Source organism: Miniopterus schreibersii (genome assembly GCF_964146895.1).
Source record: "Miniopterus schreibersii genome assembly, chromosome: 7".
Classification (NCBI taxonomy): domain Eukaryota; kingdom Metazoa; phylum Chordata; class Mammalia; order Chiroptera; family Miniopteridae; genus Miniopterus; species Miniopterus schreibersii.
In genome coordinates this window covers 58786988-58809887 of record NC_138108.1, presented here as the reverse complement: position 1 = coordinate 58809887, position 22900 = coordinate 58786988, and the positions used below count along the sequence as shown (strand labels likewise).

Below are 22900 nucleotides of genomic sequence, written 5' to 3'. Positions count from 1 at the left end.
CTAAAACAGAAAGAGCAGTAATAGCGTAACACTAGGTGCAAAACTTGTACCTGTTTCTAATAAAAAGCTTCCATAGTGCTCTTAAGCACCAGGAAGATATTAATTAGCTTGTTTATAGATGTAACATTGAATTTTTTGGAAATAATATTTTTTCCAATTATAGAGCCAATACATTTTTATTGTGGAAAATTTTGAAACTACAGAAAAGCAATGAAAAAAATAAAAACCATGCGTGTTCTTACTACCTAGAGACAACTGCTGGGAGGACAGTGCTGTTCTATTCCTGTATCTACATGTATAGCAGCATTTTTGTCAATGAAGATTCATAATTATACATGCAACTTTGTAGTATTTTTTTTCAGGTGACAATATCATGGACCTTTCCTAGTGCTATTACCATTTTCTATAACATGATTTTAATAGCTATGTATAAATAACAACAGTGTGGATATTTATGATGTGCTAGGCACTGATTTAAGATTTTTATTGTTTCCTGGAGAACAATTCTGTAAGGCTATAATCTCCATTTTATAAGGAAAGAAATTTTAAAACTTGCCCAGGGTCACAAGCTAATAAAGGGTAGAGCTACATAGCTTCTCAGTACTGTAATTCATTTAAATAAAACCCTATTTTAGACTTTCAGTCTGTTTCCAGTATAGTTTTTGGATATTTGATTCTGTGGGTTGGCAGTCTAAGCTGGGCTCAGCTGGGCCAACTTATCCCTGTTCCACATGGTGTTGACTGGGCTCACATACATGTCTTGGGCCTCAGCTGGCCTGGCTGGGCCAGTTTGATTTCTCTCTCCACCTGGTATGTGGTCCTCAAGGTGACTAGCTCACATTGTTCATGTGACAGTGGCATTGCAAGAACCAGGAGTGGAAGATGCAAGGCCTTTTGAGGTTTAGTCTCAACTTGCATTGTATCATGTCCATCCTATTCCACTGGTCAAAGCAAATCACAAGGCCAGCCCAGATTCAAGGTGTAAAGTAATAAATCCCACATCCTGGTGGAAGGAGCTACAAAATATTTATCTCCAGTGCAGTCTACTACACTCAGCATTTAACTCTCTGAAGGCTTTTGTGTGATTAGAATGTGTAAGTTGCTGAACTTCGGTAGCAAGTAATGGCCTGGTATAAATAATCCTCCTGACCATAGATGAGCGTAGGCCAGCATCCTTGTGACCTTGACTCTCTGGCTTCCTGAACTCCCTAGCCTTCAGAGTTTGCGAAACAACGTAGCCTTCCTACATGAGCGCAATCCCTCAAGCACTTTTACACTCTTCTGCACTGAAAGGACAAGGGCATCTGGAACTAGAGAGGTCTGGTCATCAGGACAGGAAAGATGTGCTTAAGGTATCCTGATACAACTGTATCAAACAACATAAATGTGCCGGAGGTAGTTTGGAGTGAGTAAGGAGGGTCTGGCAGAGATTAGGTCTCTTACAAAGGATATATCTGAGAGGTGTGTTTTGGAAGAGGTGGCTGCACAGCGAAGATAAGAACCACATGGAAGTAACAACCAGAGTGAAAATGAGACTGATCTATTGGAAGGTTTTTTAAAAATGAAAGAAGATCTAACTGCAAGATAAATGTTCTCATAAGTAAAAACGCATAGCTTGACTAAATAGGTGAAAGGTGAAACAGATGGGAAGGCTGGATGGAAGGGACTGGCTGAATGCTATGCAGGAGCTGTTTGAATAATTGATATGTGGGTGAAAGGTAATTGAAAAGGGGAAATGTCATTTGGGATTATTGTAATGAGCATCATTTAACAAATAATGATGGAAAGATGATGAGTATATACATTTATTACCCAATCAAATGGTAATTATATTGTAGCCACTCAGACATTGCTGTCCAAAATGTTAATGCTGATGTTATTTCTTTAATGCAATCATATCTGTTGTGTGGACATGTTGTTTTGGCATTTAAGTATAGAGGTAGGTTTTATGTGCTACTTGTTCTCAATTGGAGAACACGAAGTGTTCACTCTTGTAAATGTAGGGATGGAGTAGACTTCTTATTTGACTCTAAATATTTCATAAGCCAAGTTTATAATCATAGTATTAAAAAGTATAATGATTTAGATTTATGTGACATATTAAATGTTGGTGTTTTACCTGATTTACATAGTCTCACCTTGATAAATCAAGTTCATTGGGTGTTCATTCTCTCCTACTGTGTATCCAAGTAACCCCACTGAGCACAAGATCAATGTGTGATGTTATTATAAACATTTTAATAGAATTTACTCATATCATGATTCAAAAATCAAGTCATTATTTTTACCATTAAGTTTGTGTGACATTATTCAAAACAATTTATTATGTTTGATGTTATTCAGAAAGATTTATGAAGAATATCTGCTGACTTATTTTAATGATGTCATATTCTCTGATATGTAGTCTTCACAGTGTTTTGGGTATAACTTAAAATTTACATCCACACTGCACAGCGAGTTTATTCTTAGGTTTACAAGAATGTCAGCATTGAGAAAAGGTCTATTGCACTAATTAACATCATGTTTAATTTTTATATTGTTGCATTTATTTATTTTAGTGCTTCCAGTATTAATTCAATTAAAGTGACATATAGTCCACTTAATTTTAAAACTCTGATGCATAAAGTTAGCATATTAATTTTCTTAGAAGTTCTATCATACTTTTTCTACACTCAGAAATTATGAGATCATTAGGGACAAATCTAGAGCGAAAAATTCTTTGCATATTTTGTCGGAATGCATACTTATTGGCTTCTGTTGGCTTTTTTAAAAAACCTCTCTTTCATTTTAGACACCTATTGTTAAAACTTTATAAGCCTACATGGTCTAAATCAGAGTATAAAATTATGTTGACTAATTAGAATAAGCATCGTCTTCAGAAAGTGTTTAAGCTCCTGCTATAGGCCAGGTATACACCAGGAACTGGGAATATAAGACATCCTGGAGAGACAAGATTCCTGCCCTTGAAGGAGTTTTACATTCCTGTGGGGAGAGATAGTCAATAAACAAACAAAGGATAAGAAAATATCAAGAGGAGTCAGTGAATTAACAAAGTGGGAGAGAGTACCTAGGGCTTATAGAATAGTTTCTGTAAAGAGGTGACATCTAGTTAGAATTCTTCGTGGTTAGAAGAAGCCAGTAAAGAAATCAAGTCACTAAAATTCAAGTCACCAAAAGCCAATTCTCATAGACTAATTTGCATATCAAAAGGAAGCAAAATAATGAAAACATTGGTAGAATTGTGAGGTACAGTATATTCTCCTTAGAACACACACACCACTTTTTGAATTTCATTATTATTACTACAAAAACTGTTTGTGAAATAAATTTAAATTATGTCATAAGTATATGATCTATGCTTTATCCAGAATATTAGTGAGATGGAGGTACCTTTCATATCACAATATCGTTTCTGTTTTAACCTGTGTCTATTGGGCTTAAACTAAGCCATATAAACAAAGCGGGTCATAATGGAATGTATAGGAGAGGTGAAGGGAAAATGTTGTAGATATGTAGCTTTTTATGTTAAATGATGGGTTTATATAGAAGATAAAGTTATCAGAACCTCAGAGGCACAAAGAATAGATTTTAATATTTAGCAGAAGAGGGGATGTGTGGTTGTCAAAAGTTTGAGTGCTTTTCTAAAACTACCCTCCTGGATCTTTGAGAAATTCATGAAGGGCCCTAAAGTTATGCAATTCTATTTTAACAAATAATTCTAAGTGAATTATCAAAATGGCCATAGATTTGTGTATAGGAATCTTTACCTCAGCTTTATTTGTAATTGTGAGAATTTAGGAGAAAAATCTATGTAATTAAATAAGTTATATACAGTTATCCAAGAAAATTCTATCCAGCATTTAAAAGCCATACTTTGGAAAAATATTTAATGCCATAATAAAATACTCAGGACAAAGTGATAGTGGCTCAGTGTTTAAAACAAAAAGACACATTTATACATAGAAAAAAATTGAAATCTGTGCAACTACTTCAGAGAGCAATTTGGCAATACCTGTGAAGTTGAAAATGTGCAGACCCCAACCAAATATTAATATGATTGATATACTAGTAGATAAATGTTGTATAATCATGTAATAAAATGCTATTCACATGTTAAATATTAATGAATTGGATCAATATATCTGCAACAGAGATAGATCGTTATATCTCAATAGAGAGAACTCTCAAAACAGTGTTGAATTTTATAAAGCAAGTTGCCGAATGATATAAATGTATAGTAATATTTATGTAAAATTTCAAAACATATAACAATACTAAGTATTGTTTACATATACATATGTAAGGAATAAACATATGAAACATAGCCTGAATGCCTTTAGGGTGGGAAGGAGGGGAGTGGGACAACAAAGGGAAATGGGGGGGCGGGGCGGGGAGGGATGGTATTTAACTTCACCTATAATGTTTTCTAAGTGTTTATTTGTTTGTTTGTTTAAAGCGTAACTGATAAAATGCTTACATTGTGAACTTGGAATGATAGCTCAAGTTTATTATATTAATCTATTATATTAATCTTTTGAATGTGTGCTTTTAAGATTTTCTAAAAACAGTGACTAAAAGAAGGTACATATATGTTTGCAGTGGTTATTATTCAGCAGAAAGATTACAGTTCCATTTTTATTTTCATTTTCAAACTTCTCTGCATATTTTCAAATTCACAAAATGAATGTTGAGAAAATTAGTGCCACTTACAGATAAATAACCTATAGCTGTATAGTTACTGGTCCTGTGCTCTATAAAAGGTTCCTAAGGCCCTTACAGTTGAGCTGCCTCTAGAAGGCTGAAGAATCAGCAAAAAAACAAAACAAAAAAGGATGGTCCTGGCACAAACAAAAGGTAGTAGAGGGCTGGCTTCCTGTGGGGTGTGGAGATGTCAAACTGACCGAGTCTTGGGAAGGGAGGCAAGGGCATTATTCTAAGCCACTGGGTTTCATACTTCAGCATGCATCAGAATCACTCACAGGGCTTGTTAAAAAACAGGTTGCCCCCCAGACTTTCTAATTCAGTAACTCTGGGGCCAGTCCTGTGAGTTTGCACTTCTGACAAGTTCCCAGATGTTATTGACGATAATGATGCTTGTCTCAGGACCATGCTTTGAGAACTTCTGGTCTACGTAAAACCCAGCCATCAGATATTTATACTTTTGATTGCTGAAATATGAGGGAGACATTTGGCAGGAATCACTCCAATGTTATTATCTGGCAGATCCACAAATTACTTAATGGAGCCAGCCAGCCAGCCTCGGGGAAGTTGGAGTCACATGCTAGAGCAGGCGGATCAAAAAAAAAAAAAAAATCATCAAATGGTCAGAAAACTCAAAAGTAAGAAAACGAGAACTGTTCCAATCTGGTCCAGGATCAGAGACCACTGAAAGGATTTCTTTAGGAAAAGCAAAGTAATGAAATGAGCATGAAAAGGGACTGTAAAAAACAAACAAACAAACAAAAAACAGGTTCAGTCATCAGGGTCTATTGCTATTTGACAAAACTAGGAGTCCAGGATGGCACAGAGTTACCTCTCATTCCCGTTTTTTACTAGCACTGGGTATTCCACTGGGCCAGGAACTCCTTGAGAAAGAGGCACTGAGCGTTCCTTGCTCTCTCCACCCTTTCTCACCCCATCCCACTGTCCTTTCTGTTCCTCACTGAGCAGCTTCTCAGTGCCGAGCATTACACTGGGCTTTGGATAAAGTTGTGTCTTCCCATCTTTGTACTACAGCACATAGTATCTGGTACATAGTAGCTGCTCACTGACTGTTGAATGTAATATGAATGAAAACACATGAGCAGAAGGTGTCATGGTCAAAGGTTCAGTGAGTGGAAGACAGAAATAGGATGCTGTGCCTGCAGGTGAGAAGCATGGACAGTGGAGTGGCCCAACGATGCGAATTGCCAGCTTGAGACACTGCAGGGAACGTTACTCCTCGGCACTTTTCTTTATACCCTACAATTTCCGATAAATTTTTGCTACTTTTCCCATTGCCTTGCCAGTGTTTCTCACACCAAAATCCATGGTTCCCAACTTTCAGCTAAGTGAGTCTATGCTTCATTACACCACCTTTCATCTGTCTCAGACCTGAGGCTGCCAATAAGGCATACGCCTAAATCCTTGGTGCCCTTTACTGTAAGGCCTTCTGCTTTCCCAGTGAAGAGATCCAAAAAAAGGTGTGGGCTTAACTTAAAAATGTAGACTTTTAGGAATATAGATTAAGTAGTTATGGGTCTATTTACACTGTTTAATTTGTTGATTGTTATGCATGCGTATTTAAACATTAAAATATTAACTTTTATTTAATTTTTTTGGAACAGTTTTAGTACTTTTATATGAATCCTAAGTCACTTAATACAGTTTTCCAGAATATATCACCTCGTTTCCATTTAGTTATTTGAGATACAACACTTTTTGAATCTGTGGACAATGCTGTCACTGGAAATTTTTATTACAAACCACAAGTCCCTTTCTTATGACACTAGAACATTTTTCTCATTTATTTTTTAATGTAGTTTCATGAGTCCCACAATGTAATCATACACTATATGTTAAATTAATTTTTAAAAGTCTTGTTTACCACAACAAATAATGCCAGCAACTGTGACATACATTCTTTTCAAGGATTACATACTAAATCTTTTTAAAAATTTATTTGCCATCTTTTTTTATTTAACAGTTCCTTTAAGGTGACCTCTTACAAGCACTCTACACTAGCAGTGATTCCTGCTGGTTGAAGCTGATATGTCCTCCCAAACAATGCCTTGCCACTCAATAAAGGAATTAAGGGAGTACCCAGTAATAGAAGGAAGCTTGTAAATCTTAACTATAAAGCAACTTCCACTCTTGTATTCAAGCACAGTGAGGGGGAATCTCCTCTTGTATTTGGGAATGTGCTTTAAGTTTATTTCCTTTTAATTTTTTTTTTTAATAAAAAGAAACCTTTTCTTATGGAATTAAGAAGCAACCAAATGTGATTGGATTAACACATAACTTTCCAGGCATCAGGCCATAAGAGGTTTTAAAAGATACATTTTTATTGTGAGTTAGAAGGAGTGTGTGTGTGTGTGTGTGTGTGTGTGTGTTTAATGCCATAATTATGGTAAGTCTCTGGTAATTAAAAAGTTGCATGTGGTGAAGTGCAAGCAGATTGGTTTAAGTGGATCGTTAGAAGAAAACAAGTTGAATTGTTTGTGATTTTGATGGCAGGGGCCATCAGAGTGGTTTGGTACACTTAGCAGGTTATTCTATTTATAAATGTGTGCAGGTTCTTGGTTTTTCAACATTAAATATACAGTTTACATATTTATATATGTTTCAGGCTACATTATTGGAATTTTGAAGACATGAAAACATCAGATGAACCAACCTGCAACATCTTGGATTCAGATTGGAAGATGAAGAGAAAGTTTAAAGAATGTGGCCTATAAAGGCGGGTAGTACCTGGAAATATTAACCGACTCACATTGTCAAAATGAGACCGGTTTCTAAACAGTAGGGATTATATTAGTCCAACATCAAGGTTCAAGACAAAATGTTGAACTAAAAACTTTACACTCCTCCCCGCCCCCACTGCAGACAGGTGCCAGCGTGGGTGAATATGATTTTCTGTAGGCAGAAGCACTCCTTTTTACCCATGTAGACCATTCTTAGGAATTGAATGTTGGTTACTTAATGTAGATTATAATGGGAAACTGATTTTTTCCACAATGGCAGATTTCAAGGACTTGGTTCCAAACTGAGCCGAAGCGTCCCAATGCATTTTGTACAGTCTGGGAACAACTATGCTGCATTGGCCGTTTTTGAAGGCCATCATGCCCTGTAATATAAGGATATCATCTTATTGCTGATATCTTTGGAGAGTCCCAAGCAGACACGGAAAATGAATGGAGGCAAGGAGTGTGACGGAGGGGACAAGGATGGTGGCCTTCCAGCTATACAAGTTCCTGTGGGTTGGCAGCGCCGTGTGGATCCAAATGGAGTGCTTTATGTCAGGTGAGCCCTTATGAGTCCCTGTGATACCTCCAAGGCGCAGTCCCAAAATTAAGGAGGTGGAGTCTGTTTCCCGAGGGAGCAAAATTTTGTGACTGACAGCCCCTCAAATAAATTTGAATAAATGATCTTTGTGCTAGAAATATTCAACTGTTTTTATTCTGTACTATTTTGCAATGTAAATTGCCTTGGGTTACAAGAGAGAATTTTTATGCATTACTTGTGTTTATATAATGTGTCACTCTGCTTATCTCTGTAACAAGAATAAAGAAAAGTATGAAGATTTCTAAAAGAAACATAGGCATCATTACCACATTCAAAAGAGAATGTAAATACTCGAAACGGACCCAAGGACTCTCGACAATATTATTCTATCCTTCATAGTGCTTCAGTTGGGTTTTCTGATGGAAGGTTGAGTGTTTTGATTCATGGGCAGTTTTAATTACTAGACTTCTTAATGCCTAGTATTAGGTAAAAATAATTTCCCCATTTTTTTCTGCACAGTTTTTGATCCGTACCCTTGTATATAATAGTAAAAAAGAAAAAGTCACCATGGAGATGGCTCTGCATCTCTCACATAAAAATCATACAAATAAAATGCAAATGCCTGCTCTTTTAAATTTTGAAGGCAGATCTCTCTTATAGAACAAGTTGAATGGAGTAACTGAACTGTTGGCAAGAACTTTCAGTCTTATTATTAAATAATTGACGCTTGGTAGTTTATCAGTAGTATATGAAAAATTAGGATACCATAAATCTCTCTTTGTGACTAATAAAAAACTATTAGAAATAGAACATTTTTTAAGATATCATATTACATCATTATATTAATGCTGTTACTTTAAGTGCAGTTATTTGTATCTGCTTCAGTGCAATTCTCCATTTGTGCAAAGGTGTATTTATATGAATAAGGTAGTTGCCTTTACATAAACATAAATTATTTCCTGCCATAACAACTCAAAATTCAGTTCGGAGTCTGTCTGGGTTTGTTTGATGTGAGGTGTTTCTTGAGGTAAACTTAATTACCAATTGACACTCTTGCACGTTAGTTTTTTTGTTTCTGGGATGTTAGGGACGTGCCCTGTGTTCATCGGAGGGACGGGGTAAGAAAGCAGGGAATGTGGACCTGGGCCTGTGGTTTAAGGTGGACTCATGGGGTCACTCTCTCAAATGCTGTTAAACTGCCAGAAATACTTGTTATTAATATGATTTAGCAAGATATCAGTGTAGTTGTTCATATTTATATTGTTCTAGTCTGTAAGGAGCAAATATGTACCCATCTCAGAGCAAATGACTCTAAGATCTTGATGATCTAATTTTTTAACTTTATCTTCATTCCTGTGAAAGATCAGGCAGCTTTTAGGGTTGCTGAAAACTAAGGTAACCAAGTTAAGTCTGTCAGGTATCTGTTCATGATTTTCCAAGTGTAAGTAGACTTCACTATCTGTTAGTGTGAGTTAGCATGAGTTCTCCAAATCCAAGTCTGTGCACTAAGAATTATTTTGAAAACTAACTTTGCCGGATAAAGTACAACACCTTCAAATAAATTAAGGCAGTATGGGTTTGGTTTGTTTGTATATAACTAGTTAAATTACTGCTTGAACACATATAGGCTATCCCTCCTTCTATAGCTCCCTTCTCAATGTGCAGTTTGCTTGTAATTTTTAGGTTTGTCTCCAGCTGCTCCTGCCTCAGGGAGGCATTGAGGCTGCACATTAAATTTCCCACCTGCTTCCAATCTTCTAAGCTTTATCTATGCCGTAAGACTTCTAACTATTTTTTACGTTAATTATTACTCCCAAAAGTTAATTAAAGAGGTTACAACTGAAGAAAAGAACCCAACTGACTGACTGAAAGGAAGTGTTTTTAAAGTGCCTGGTGTAAAGTCTCTAATAGAATTCAGAAACCCTTGTCTTCAGGCTTAATTTTACAATTAAATTCCTCTAGAAATCAATCTGTACACTTCCTTTAACTGTAAAATGTTAGACAATTTCTTGTCACAAAATTCAAGAACTTTTCATATGACAACTGTTTGGTGCTCTTGTTTTATTTAAAGTAGCAGACCTCCAAAAAACATTTGGCCCTTACCACTAGCGTGGAACTCAAGTTTATAATATGGGAATTATTATTTTTTAACACATGATTTGAAAAAATCTGTTAGTCTCAAGAAATGAATGAGTGAATTGACAAGTTGAGGATTTTAATTGATATTTTTTACATGCATAAGTCACTTACATGATTGTCCATGAATAAAATATGAATTGCATTTTAAAGCTGGTGCATTTATAGATGCAAAACTACTACCTGTATTTTTGTAGAAGCAGAATAGTGTGTCCCTACCAGTGTAATCCTTTGTATCATTTCTGGTCAAACCCAAATTTGATCAGAAAGCTTACGTGAAATAAAAGATACTCTTGAATGAAAAGTACATAATAATTTTCAAGGTTGTAAAATCAATAACTTAATAATAAAAGTCCTAAAATGCAAATTTCCTATTTTAAACTAACCCTCACTATAAATAAAAATCAAAGAAAATTTTTAAAAATAAAAGTAAAAACAAAGAGTCATAACATTAAGGGCACTACCCACTTACCAGCCAGGAGACCTGCAGGGTACCCCTTTCTGCCACCTAAAATCCTGTTTCCTCAAGAGTCCCCTCACCCTTTGTCAGATCTGCTTGGCTCTTCTCTCCTTGTCAGCACTGGTTGGGTCTTCAGTGTAATTTGAATTGGGCCACACAGATCTGCCTTCAAAGAAGCACATGGATGAGGGAGGGGAAAAAAAGAAACCTGTTTTTACATAGGGACAACTTGGTTCTGGACTCCAAGAGTAAAGGGAAGAACTTGCTAGCTCCGACATTTATACGCTTAGTGACTCTGCTTTGACCTCCAGTGTGTTCCTAAATCTCCATTTTTCCTCAAACAGCTTTAAAAGTAGATCTTCTGGTTTAAAATGATAATGATTACTTTCATGCCCTTTTCTTGTTGCTTTCTTGCCTGCTTCTGTCCTCTTTTCTTAATAACATTTTCCCCCACCCTAGTCCATTCTTGGTTTTTAAAATACTTAATTTTCTATGAAGATCTGTATTTTTCTGAGAAATATTTTGGTTCAAAAGAAAGAGCGATAGTGCTAAAAGGCTATAATTTAGTAGCTAACATAATATTGACAAAGAAAATGCTTTTCCTCGGTAGGAAAATATTATCCTGCGAAGGACAGTAAGACTATAAATTATGCCTTTTTTCATATACTATGTGCAGTCAGAATTATTTCCTGATGTTTTCTTAAACTATTTTTACAGTCCCAGTGGGTCTCTGTTATCTTGCTTGGAGCAGGTTAAAACATACCTGCTCACTGACGGAACATGCAAGTGTGGCTTGGAATGTCCTCTTATCCTTCCCAAGGTAACCGTTTCACAACAGATCTATCAGCAGTTTTTTTATTTTTTAGGTGTTTCATATATTTGCCTTTCTCATTTGGCATTTCATTTTTATGTGACTTCTCCAATCTCACATGCATTTTAAAGTCTGCCTAATTAGATACCTTTGCATGCATTTTGGAATGCTTAAATGATGATGGGACACGGTTCAAACCCCAGAGTCATTTTCAAAGGTGACAAATCTATATTCGTATTAAATATTTTATGAAAGCCTCTTTTGCACATTTTATTAGAGCTGTACCTGTGTTCACCACTTAATAGTGCAATATTTTCCCCTTCTCTAAACTGCTCAATCTGCAATGTTATTTTTAGCACTGGTGTTGATAAATCTGCCACCAGTGTTTCTAAAATCAGGAAGCTGAACCTTCCTAGTCAAAATGTGAAACTTATTTTACTCCTGTGCAAGGTAAAAAGTAAAATTTGTTTAAAATGATACAATATTATTTACTATGGAGACAAGTCCTTGTTCTCTGTGTATCTATTATAGTGCTAATTTTAGAAATAAGATTAATAGACACCTTTTTTCTTTTTATTTGTGTGATACCTCATTACAAAAAAGAAAAAAGCATTTGAAACATCTCATAAGTATATGCACAATAAATAAGATTTTTTAAAATAGAAAAATTGATTTTTTATTTTTTTTAACAGTATTATTTTTTGTGGGTTGTTTTTTGTTGTTTTTTTTCCCCAAATATATCTTTATTGACTTCAGAGAGAGGAAGGGAGGGGAAGAGAGCGATAGAAACATCAATGATGAGAGTCATTGTCAGCTGCCTCCTGCACACCCCCTACTGGGGACCGAGCCCGGAGCCCGGGCATGTGCCCTGACTGGGAATCGAACCTCGATCTCCTGGATCCTAGGTCGATGCTCAACCACTGAGCCACTCCTGGCCAGGCAAGAAATAGATTTTTTTAAATAGGTGAAAAGGTAATATTAATATAATAATAAAATAATGCCAAAGAAAAAGTTAGCATGTAGAAACGTCAGCTTTTGGATTTTTAAACAGAACTTTGTCTATTTTTGTACTATTATAAGATCAGGAAATATCTATAATTGGGAACATATCATATATATTTGTATATATTTATCTTGGCTATCATAGAATTAGGATAATTTTTATTATTTACTGTGCCACTAAAAACCATGAGTTCAGCAGAAGTATTAAGTTATATAAAGTTGCTTTTCTTAAATTTAAAAACTTGAGAAAGTTTTCAGATTTATAGCCTAGTCTATGTAAAGAATTTTTTTTAAACAAAGGATCTTTTTATTTTATGCTTTTACGACATGCTCTAAACAAAGGCTGTTCTTTTTCCAGGTGTTTAATTTTGATCCTGGAGCTGCTGTGAAACAAAGAACTGCAGAAGATGTTAAAGCAGATGAAGATGTCACAAAGCTATGCATACATAAAAGAAAAATCATTGCGGTGGCCACACTTCATAAAAGCATGGAAGCCCCACATCCTTCTCTGGTGCTCACCAGTCCCGGAGGGGGAACAAGTATGTAACGTGGTGAAGGGCTTAGGAATTTTCCTCCCCGCGCCTCTCCTAGGGGAGTCCTGGGAAACCACTTCGCCATGCGTTTTCCAAGTCCACTTTGCAAACATGCACACTGCTTTTAAAGTTATGAATCTTTTACCATTTTATTACAAATAGCAAATTTATTCTGAAAAATTCCCTTTAAGTTGTCTCTCAGAATGTCCTATCCAAATCATCTAGTTAAACAATTAGACTAAACACTGATTAGCACAGACAGATGTCATGAGGGTACAGAGCTGAGCTAACAAAAGAGAAAGTGACACAGATTTTTAGGAAACAAATGTAGCCTTTTTCTTAGGGCTGTGTTGGAATGTGTGGTATCAAGTCCTCAAATGCAACTAGCAATATTTTTAAGAACTAGCAATGTTATTTTTTTCTGTCATGTAATAGCTAATTTATTGAGCAGCTACTAACAGATCTCACCTTGTCGAGAACTTTTTATACCTCCCCCAACACAACCTTAAGTTATCATAAGGTTGAGTTTTAAGTAAGTAAATGTTAAGAAGACTCGTGTAGTAGTTTTCAGTCTAACATACATAAACATATGTTTAGTTTCTGCTTATTCTTTTGAAAGGTCTCCATGAAAGCCCTTGATGGGTACTAGCGTTTATATTTGCCAACTCTTCTAATGCTTTAGTTCCTTAAGTGTAACAGAACAGCAACACACATGCTTTCATTTTTAAAAAATTTCAAAGATGCAGAACAGTTCATTGAGGACCATGTATCAAGATTCACCAATTAACAATTTTGTTGCAGAAATTGCAGATGTTATAAAAACTGACCCCTAAATAGCTCAACACATCCTCATAAGCCAAAATCTAATTATCACATTCAGGAAATTTAACACTGACATAATATTATCTAATATGTAGTCTATATTAAAATTTCTCCAGTTGTCCTAATAATTTCTTAGAGTTATTGTTAATACAGTTTTTTAATCTCAGATGCAATCAAAGATTGTGCACTGCAATTAGTTGTTACATTTCTTTAATCTACATCAATTCCCGAGTCTTTTTAGTTCTTTCATGGCATTGACATTGTTGAAGAGTCCAGGTCAGTGTTACAGGATGTTCTTCATCCTGTTCAGGTGGAACACTTTTTGCTAGGAGTACTGCACAGGTGCTGTTATGTCCCCCTCAGAAGGCACCTAATGTCAGTTTATCCCATATTGATGGCATTAAGTTTGACTGGTTGGTTATAGTTATATCTTTCTCCATTGTCAAGGTGCCCTATCCCCTTATGATTAGTATGTAATCTGTGGAATCATACTTTGAGACTGAGGAACTTCTTTCTGTAAAGGCTAGGATATTAACCCCCTCCAGAATATTACAGTCTACTTACCACTTGAATAATAATTCAGAATAAAATGTGACTGAGTGCCAAAGCATTTGTTTTTGAAGGGTAAGTGATGTTGTTCTGCAGAGCTCTGAAAAATAGAGATGATGAATGTAACCTGTAGTGATAGGAGAAGGCTTTATAGCAGAACTCAGATTTGAACCACCCCGGAAAGTGGTAGGATTTAGAAATATGAGGGAAATGAGAAAATTCTTGTCCAGAATGAGTCAAAGCGATGATGTGGAAACTAATCTGACTTTGAGGGGAAGATTAAGCCTGTGTAGGTAAGTTGGGGTCAAGTTATGACTTACATACAAAGAAGAGCAGTAGACGCAGCACACAGATGATTTACACTTGGCACTCATGTGAAGAGTACAGGGAGAGACAAACTTGGCAGCTATTAGCAGAGAGGTCCTCTCCAATAACCCTCTGACCTTTATATCATAACAGGAATAATCAGAAAAAAATTGCTCCACTAAGTTATGTAAGAAAAAAACAATCTTTTAAAGGATTTTTTTCTTTTGATGAGCTACTTTTTTTAAAAATTAAAAGATATTGCAACAGGTTAAAGACATTTAATAGTCATAAATTAGCATTTACCAGTGTCTTGCCACCTTAAGGTAACTATATTTTTATTTTTGCACATACTCATATCTGTTGCTGTTCTCACATCATATTATAGCAAACAGTTTTACCTCTTTCTACAGAGTCTGCCTTGTTGCCTTTTTAATGACCCTATCAGAGTCTTGATTCGGTCCTTTGTCGTATCCTATACATACAAGTTTCGTTACTGAAAATAATGGTATCATGGCTCAGTGGTTGAGTGTCAGCCTATGAACCAGGAGGTCACAGTTCGATTCCTGATGAGGGCACAGGCCCAGGTTTCAGGCTCGATCCCCAGTGGGGGGCGTGCAGGAGGCAGCCTGTCATTGATTCTCATCATCGATGTTTCTATCTCTCTCTCCCTCTCCCTTCCTCTCTCTGAAACCAATGAAAAGTATATTTAAAAAAAAGAAAATAAAGATAAATATTTCACTGGAACAGGTATAAGAGGCATCTCTATCCCTTCTAAAAATTGTATACTTTATTGAATTAATTCCCTTTTTTACTAGCTTCAGACATAGCACATATCAGTTTTCTAATTGTATGAAATTGATAGCATATCTTAAACATTTAATTATTTAAAGCTCAAAATAATTAAATGTTAAGATATGCTATGAATTTCAAGACTTGTATAGTAGTTTTCAGCTCTAACATACATAAACATATTTAGTTTCTGCTTACTCTTTTGTGAGGTCTCCATAACAGCCCTGATGGATACCTAGCATTCAAATTTGCCAACTCTTCTTATACTTTAGTTCCTAAGTGTAACATAGCAGCAGCATGACATTTGTTTGTTTATTTAGTATTCCTGTTATTTTAAAGTTGGTAACAATTTTTCCCCAGGTATGGAAGAAATCCTTTTTAAATCACAGCTATTTTCTAAATTCTGTTGAATATAAAAAATGCCAATGTCTACATTTTTAATCATTTAACTGTAACTGATTATATAAATACCCGAGAAAAGACACAAATCTGTAGTTTTGTTCCTGAGGAAGACATAGTCAACCCTGTAATAAGGCTAACACAGGCACCCCTGCTCCCATTATATGCCACGCTTAGCATATAATGGGAACTATTTCCATATATTATTTTTTATTACAAACTTTAATAATCTCTTTTTAACAAGAAAATAATTTCATTTCAAGATTCTCTATCAAGAGTCCTCACCATGCTAGAAACAGAAGGCCCACCTTTCCAAGTAAAAATATATGCTCACTGCATTCTCTTACTTCTTGAGTGCACGTGCCTGGACTTCTGTGTGCCCCAAGTTGAGAACCACTGTCTTAGAAATTATTATATGATTTGATCTGTATACTGCCTAGCAGGCAGGAGAAGTAAGTTCGTCTTAAATGTGCAATTATCCATTTAAGTAAATATACTTCTGACTGCAAATGAATCCAGGTATACTTGCAGTGTGTTGTAAGGCTCAGAATGAGGGTGGTCAGAATATAGCATGAATGACACCACTCTCGTCCCCTGGGCCTGTGGTAGACTCAGTGGCATTTTCTCACAGAGCCCAGCAAAGCTCAGCATCCTTTTCATCCGAATTCTCCAAGCAGCCACCACCAGTTTACAGGACTTGGCATATGAAATTAATTTTACTTGCTATCCCTGTTTTAGAAGGTACAACTTTATAAAATAGTTAAACATCTTTAGGGACTAAAAAGCCTAAACCTAGAATTCTGACAAGATAAAGTTAAATTTCTGCCCAAGGTGCCAGCTTGCTTCTGAAGGGACTCCAAAAGGCCAGTGAGGGAGACGTCTCAGTTGGAACCCAGTACTGAAGATTTAGCACTCTAACTAAATTTTGCATAGGAATTCTCTCCTAATAAAAGAATTGCAGTCTTTTACCTAAGTTGACTAATGCTGTTTTTACAGTAATGACTGGTTAACCTCAAAGAAACTGCAGTGTCAGATTTGGTGGGAAGCTAGACTGATTGCAGTGTCACTGCGTTTACTGCTGTTCTCACTCCCATTATGAAGGATTCTGAGTCCCATTCACTTAATTCATAAAAATTAAGACCCTTTTACTATCGCAGTGAAAATGTTGGGATCAGGAAGCGTTTCTGCAGCTGCCCTGATGAGGTTTCGGTAAGGTAAGAGAAACATTTACAGGGTAACAGATTTTCTGGTGAAAATGGCAGTTCATGTAAATCACCCAAGAAAATATGCCACACAGATAATAATTCTCTGTTGTAACCGCGTTCCTGAAGCATTCAGATCCAACAGGGTAGAAACATCACCAACTCCATCTGGACCGTCGATCTGGTTTTGCAAATTCTAAATATTATTAGAACGGCTAATGCCAGTATGAACTGATTCAGATTTTCATCCCTTCTCAACAGATAAGAGGCAAACAAGCGTAATGAGCAGTTAATGGAGGACCTTTGACCAACTAAGGGGGAATAATGTGCACTTTTTAGATCAAAATGTAACATGGAATTTCCAGTTGTATAGAGGCGCCACTTCCACTTGCAGATTTCTGTTTCCAGATGCCCTCCCTTCCTCTGCACAACTACCCCCCCCCCCCCCAAATAAAAAGAATTGAGACTACTTAACAGGTTTTTCTTTCTCTTTTACATCAGGTGCAACTCCAGTAGTACCTTCACGGGCAGCAACTCCAAGATCCATAAGAAATAAGTCTCATGAAGGAATTACAAATTCTGTAATGCCTGAATGTAAGAATCCTTTCAAGTTAATGATTGGATCGTCAAACGCGATGGGAAGGCTATATGTGCAAGAACTGCCTGGAAGCCAGCAACAAGAACTCCACCCTGCCTACCCCCGGCAGAGATTGGGCAGCAGTGAACACGGACAGAAATCTCCATTCCGCGGCAGCCACGGAGGCCTGCCCAGCCCAGCGTCGTCAGGATCCCAGATTTATGGAGATGGCTCGATCTCTCCAAGGACTGACCCACTTGGAAGCCCTGATGTTTTCACGAGAAATCATCCTGGTTTTCACGGAGCTCCCAGTTCTAGTCCTATTCACCTGAACAGGACTCCTCTTTCCCCGCCTTCAGTAATGCTCCATGGTTCTCCTGTACAGTCATCCTGTGCCATGGCTGGAAGGACTAATATACCTCTTTCCCCAACCTTGACTACAAAGAGTCCAGTAATGAAAAAACCAATGTGTAATTTTTCAACTAATATGGAAATACCACGAGCAATGTTCCACCACAAACCACCCCAAGGCCCACCTCCCCCTCCTCCACCTTCTTGTGCTCTTCAGAAAAAGCCATTAACATCTGAGAAAGATCCACTTGGCATTCTTGACCCTATTCCTAGTAAACCGGTGAATCAGAACCCTGTTATCATTAATCCAACTAGTTTCCATTCAAATGTCCACTCTCAGGTACCTGTGATGAATGTAAGCATGCCTCCTGCTGTTGTTCCTTTGCCAAGTAATCTCCCTTTGCCAACCGTAAAACCTGGTCACATGAATCATGGGAGTCATGTACAAAGAGTTCAGCATTCAGCTTCAACCTCCCTGTCCCCTTCTCCAGTGACATCCCCAGTGCACATGATGGGGGCTGGAATTGGAAGGATTGAGGCATCGCCCCAAAGATCACGCTCATCTTCCACATCATCAGATCACGGAAATTTCATGATGCCACCTCTAGGACCCCAAGCCACTTGCAGTGGTATTAAGGTTCCACCCAGGTCACCAAGGTCAACAATAGGGTCCCCACGGCCATCAATGCCATCAAGCCCTTCCACCAAGTCCGATGGACATCATCAGTACAAGGATATCCCTAACCCATTAATTGCTGGAATGAGTAATGTACTAAACACCCCAAGCAGTGCAGCCTTTCCTGCTGCGTCTGCCGGAAGTGGTTCTGTAAAGAGTCAGCCTGGTTTGCTGGGAATGCCTTTAAATCAGATCTTGAACCAGCACAATGCTGCCTCCTTTCCAGCAAGTAGTTTACTCTCAGCAGCAGCCAAAGCACAGCTAGCAAATCAAAACAAACTTGCTAGTAACAACAGTAGCAGCAGTAGCAATTCTGGAGCTGTTGCTGGCAGTGGCAACACTGAAGGACATAGCACTTTAAACACCATGTTCCCTCCTACTGCCAACATGCTTCTCCCAACAGGTGAAGGGCAGAGTGGTCGAGCAGCACTGAGAGATAAGCTGATGTCTCAGCAAAAAGACTCATTGCGGAAAAGAAAACAGCCACCTACCACAGTTTTGAGTTTGCTCAGACAGTCTCAAATGGATAGTTCTTCAGTTCCTAAACCTGGACCCGACTTGCTGAGGAAGCAAGGTCAGGGTTCCTTTCCCATCAGTTCAATGTCTCAGTTACTACAGTCTATGAGTTGTCAAAGCTCTCACTTGAGTAGCAATAGTACCCCGGGTTGTGGGGGCTCAAATACTGCTTTGCCTTGCTCTGCTAACCAGCTGCATTTTACAGATCCCAGTATGAACTCCAGTGTTCTGCAGAATTCACTGACACAGAACATACCTTTACGAGGGGAAGCCGTGCACTGCCACAATGCAAACACTAACTTTGTTCACAGTAACAGTTCAGTCCCCAACCACCACCTCGCAGGTTTAATAAATCAGATTCAGGCTAGCGGGAACTGTGGGATGCTCAGTCAGTCGGGCGTGGCTTTAGGAAACTCATTACATCCCAACCCACCTCAGTCAAGAACTGCAACGTCCTCCACTCCAGTGATACCAAACAGCATTGTTAGCAGCTATAATCAAACAAGTTCTGAAGCAGGTATGGTTTTATTAGAAAAAAGTACCCAGAGGTACTAAACTTTTCTACGTTTTTTTAAAATTTGTACCAAAATATTTATGATGCTAAGCAATGATCCTCTCCCCATTGTGAATTCTCATCATTTCTTTAGTATTTATAATTTTATTTACAGAACGCTAGGGATTTGTCTATTAGAAAAAAACAACAACAACAGCCAAGGGGATTCCGTGTGTTTCCGTTATTTGTCGTCAATCTGTGTCATTTCGAATGTCGTTCGACTTTCAGTTGGTCGTGTAACCGTTGGACTGGAGAAGCCATAGAAGGCAGGGCATCCTGGTTCGTGAGCCATGTACTTGGCTTATGCCAATAGAAAAGCTGTCCCCCTAGCTTTTGTTTGTATTCAGGTAAATGAAGCTCACCTTGGAAAACCCAAAAAAGCAAAAATATAAATGGATTTTCTGTTCTTGCTGCTGATCAGAAATAGGTGAATGGATAGGAAAAGGAAACCAGAAGTTGTGTGAAGTAGAAAGCTGTCTTCTAATGTGTTTTCTTATCCTAGCTTGCTATCCTTTATTATTATTTGTTTGAAAAAAATTTTTAAATGGACATTGACTACTCCCTTTTTAAAAAGGGTAATAATTTAAGTTTTCTAATAAAAAAAAAGGCTTGACAACCTGATTTCCAGAATTTTTGATCTTGAAATTGTTTTACAGTTTTCTTGTAGAACTAAACCATTATTTTTAACATTGACATTAAGGCCTTGAACCCAAATTTATTTGTACCTCTTCATCCACTATTAACGGAGACAAATTTATTTAAAAGCAGACACATTAGAAAGAACTGCGTTTTGTGCAATAGAGCCCTCAGAAATTGTTATAGAAACCTGTAAAGAAGCACTAAAGAGGGAAATTCAGTGAGACATCAGCGAACTTTACCATGAAAACATCAGAAAGAATGCCCAAAACACAGCGCTAATGATTTGGGAGATGTGTGGGAAATGCCAGGGAGGGAATAATAGGTGATTGTAGACACAGTATTGTTCAGATATGAAAACAGTGGGCTTGAAAAACCAGAGTGCTACTGAAAATGAGAAAACTGCTGAGGCTTTGAATCATAAGCCCTCATGCAGGCACGTATGGACTGGCCTACCGCCTGCCGGGACAGCACTGTGACCTGCGTTTTCGTTGCGGGTAGTAAGAGCAAGTGTTGTTTCCCGGCGTCACTACTTACACCTGCCGCCCTCCACAACTTGTGTTTTGTTGTCAGTATTTAACGGCGACCTATTCATTGACCTCTCGTGTTAAATAGAATATAAGGTAGAGAAGATCATTGAAATCATTAGTGCCTTCTCGATATTCTTAGTCTAAGGAATCTCATGAAAATATTGTTTGTGTTTAGCAGGATATTTATCCCAAACGGGCTTCCAGCTTTTCAATGACTCATAGTCCTTTTTAGATAATTCCACACAAATGAAAATTTAATCTTACGCATTTAGCAGATTAAAGTTACACAAAATAAGAAACTATTTTTAAATGCACAATATTTATTAAGCATACCTTCAATCATTTAGATGGGACATTGTTAGTCTCATTGTATTATATCTTTAAATTTTGATACCCCTTACCTCAACTTACTTTGTTTCAGGTCTCAGTTCATATTGAAAAGTCTGTGTATTTTATTAATGCTGTATTTAAATTTATAATGTAAAGACCAAGATTTATTTATATTCTATTCTTGTTTCTCCTGATTGTCAAGTTTAGACTTATTTTATATAGTCTTAAACATGTACTTTCTTGTTCTTGAATCTGTGTAAAACATTGGATCTGGGTTCCCAGTGCTGGGAGTATCAAAACACACAGGTTGAAAATTTATTAATATAAGAAAAGTGCTGGCATATAAATAGCTAAAAGGGACAAGAATAAATGTCTAGTAATGATATGGATGTGACCAGTCATATGTAAGCTATAGAAAGTATATGCTTGATAAAAACCTAGGCTGGTAAGAATTTTTTAAATATTAAACTTAATAAAAATTAAGTACTAATTAATATACATAGATCTGATATGCAGCTCGTTATGAAAATGAGTAGATTTACTAATTAATATAACTTTTGATGAGCTGAACATTGAAGAAGACTCTAATGCAATTTTTTTTTTTTTTTGATACATAGTGAACTATGTCTCTGAGTTTTCTGTCACTGTAATTGCTTAGACTAAATATTTATTTACACTGATTTTGTTCATCCATCAAATAAGCACCCAGGATGGGTACTGAGAGTCAGACAGCAGATGATGGTCAGATTATCTCTGTGAGTTTTGCTAGGTATTCCCAGCGTGCCAGTTAGAAATCAGAAGAAAAAACACTCTTATTCTTAAAGTTTTGCTTATAGCTGTTATGAGTACCTGGTATGTGCCAGGTGATTTACCTGTATTATTTCAAACTTATGCAATTTTCCAAAGTATAAGGTATTGTTGTCTGCATTTTCCACATGAGTAAACTGACCATCAGAGAACCTAATTGTCCAAGATCATATATAACTGAATTAGGATTTAACTCGGGTTCATCTAATTCTGAGATCCATTTTTTTTCTCAGCTGCATAAGTTCTTCAACGGAAACATTTAGTGGTCAAAATACTCTTTTCACTTTCAACCTCTTAAAAAATATCCAACAGATAATGAATTGAAACACATGGATGCATGTTAGGAGCCACGTTTTTAAACTTTTGATGCACTTTTAGTCAAAGTCACCTGACTCTTGCCTTCTCTCCTTGGACTCTAATCCCATAGTGGATAATGATTAGCATGTGTCGATGCAGGCGCAAGGTCTAAAATGTCCAGAGAACCTCCCTTCACTTGTGAATCACATTCAGTGCCCTTTGTTTTAATGAATTGGTATCACCTCACTTGCTCAGATAAGAACCGGTTTCCTAGTGGATCGCATGTCATTAGATTTTTGAAGGAGGCAGCCGTGCACGTGCTAGTCTTGCCATTCCAAGCGTGAGAGCACAGTGAGGGTAAAAGACTCACAGGCAACATGGGCCAACTCTGCTCCGTGGGGACGGGGCCTGGACAGAACTCAAGTGTGCTCCTGCTCAATCCAGTGCCTTTTTTCCACTTTTGGAAGCAACAGCTCAATATTACATTAAACATCAATTAAGACAACAAACAAACAAACAAAAAACATCAGTTAATACGGGAAACCCCTTGCTCTGAAAACGCTTCACTCTATTGGTAATTTATTTTCTAAAACTTCTTTTAGAGTTTTTCTATCAGAAACAACCCAAATATAGAT

At 37.1% G+C, this 22900-nt stretch overlaps 1 protein-coding gene across 8 annotated transcripts in view; it reads left to right on the top strand.

Moving 5' to 3' along the window:
* MBD5 (methyl-CpG binding domain protein 5) overlaps positions 1-22900 on the top strand; it is a 322424-nt gene that overhangs the window by 262382 nt on the left and 37142 nt on the right. For 6 of the 8 annotated variants that reach the window (XM_081142057.1, XM_081142059.1, XM_081142052.1 and 3 more), the window contains 4 exons: positions 7328-8001; positions 11297-11399; positions 12751-12931; positions 17494-19629. In XM_081142057.1, coding sequence (XP_080998183.1) covers positions 7889-8001; positions 11297-11399; positions 12751-12931; positions 17494-19629 — 2533 coding nt within the window. In that variant the 5' untranslated portion in view covers positions 7328-7888. The remainder of the gene's footprint in view (positions 1-7327; positions 8002-11296; positions 11400-12750; positions 12932-17493; positions 19630-22900) is intronic. The other 2 variants (XM_081142055.1, XM_081142058.1) reach the window with 2 other exon arrangements.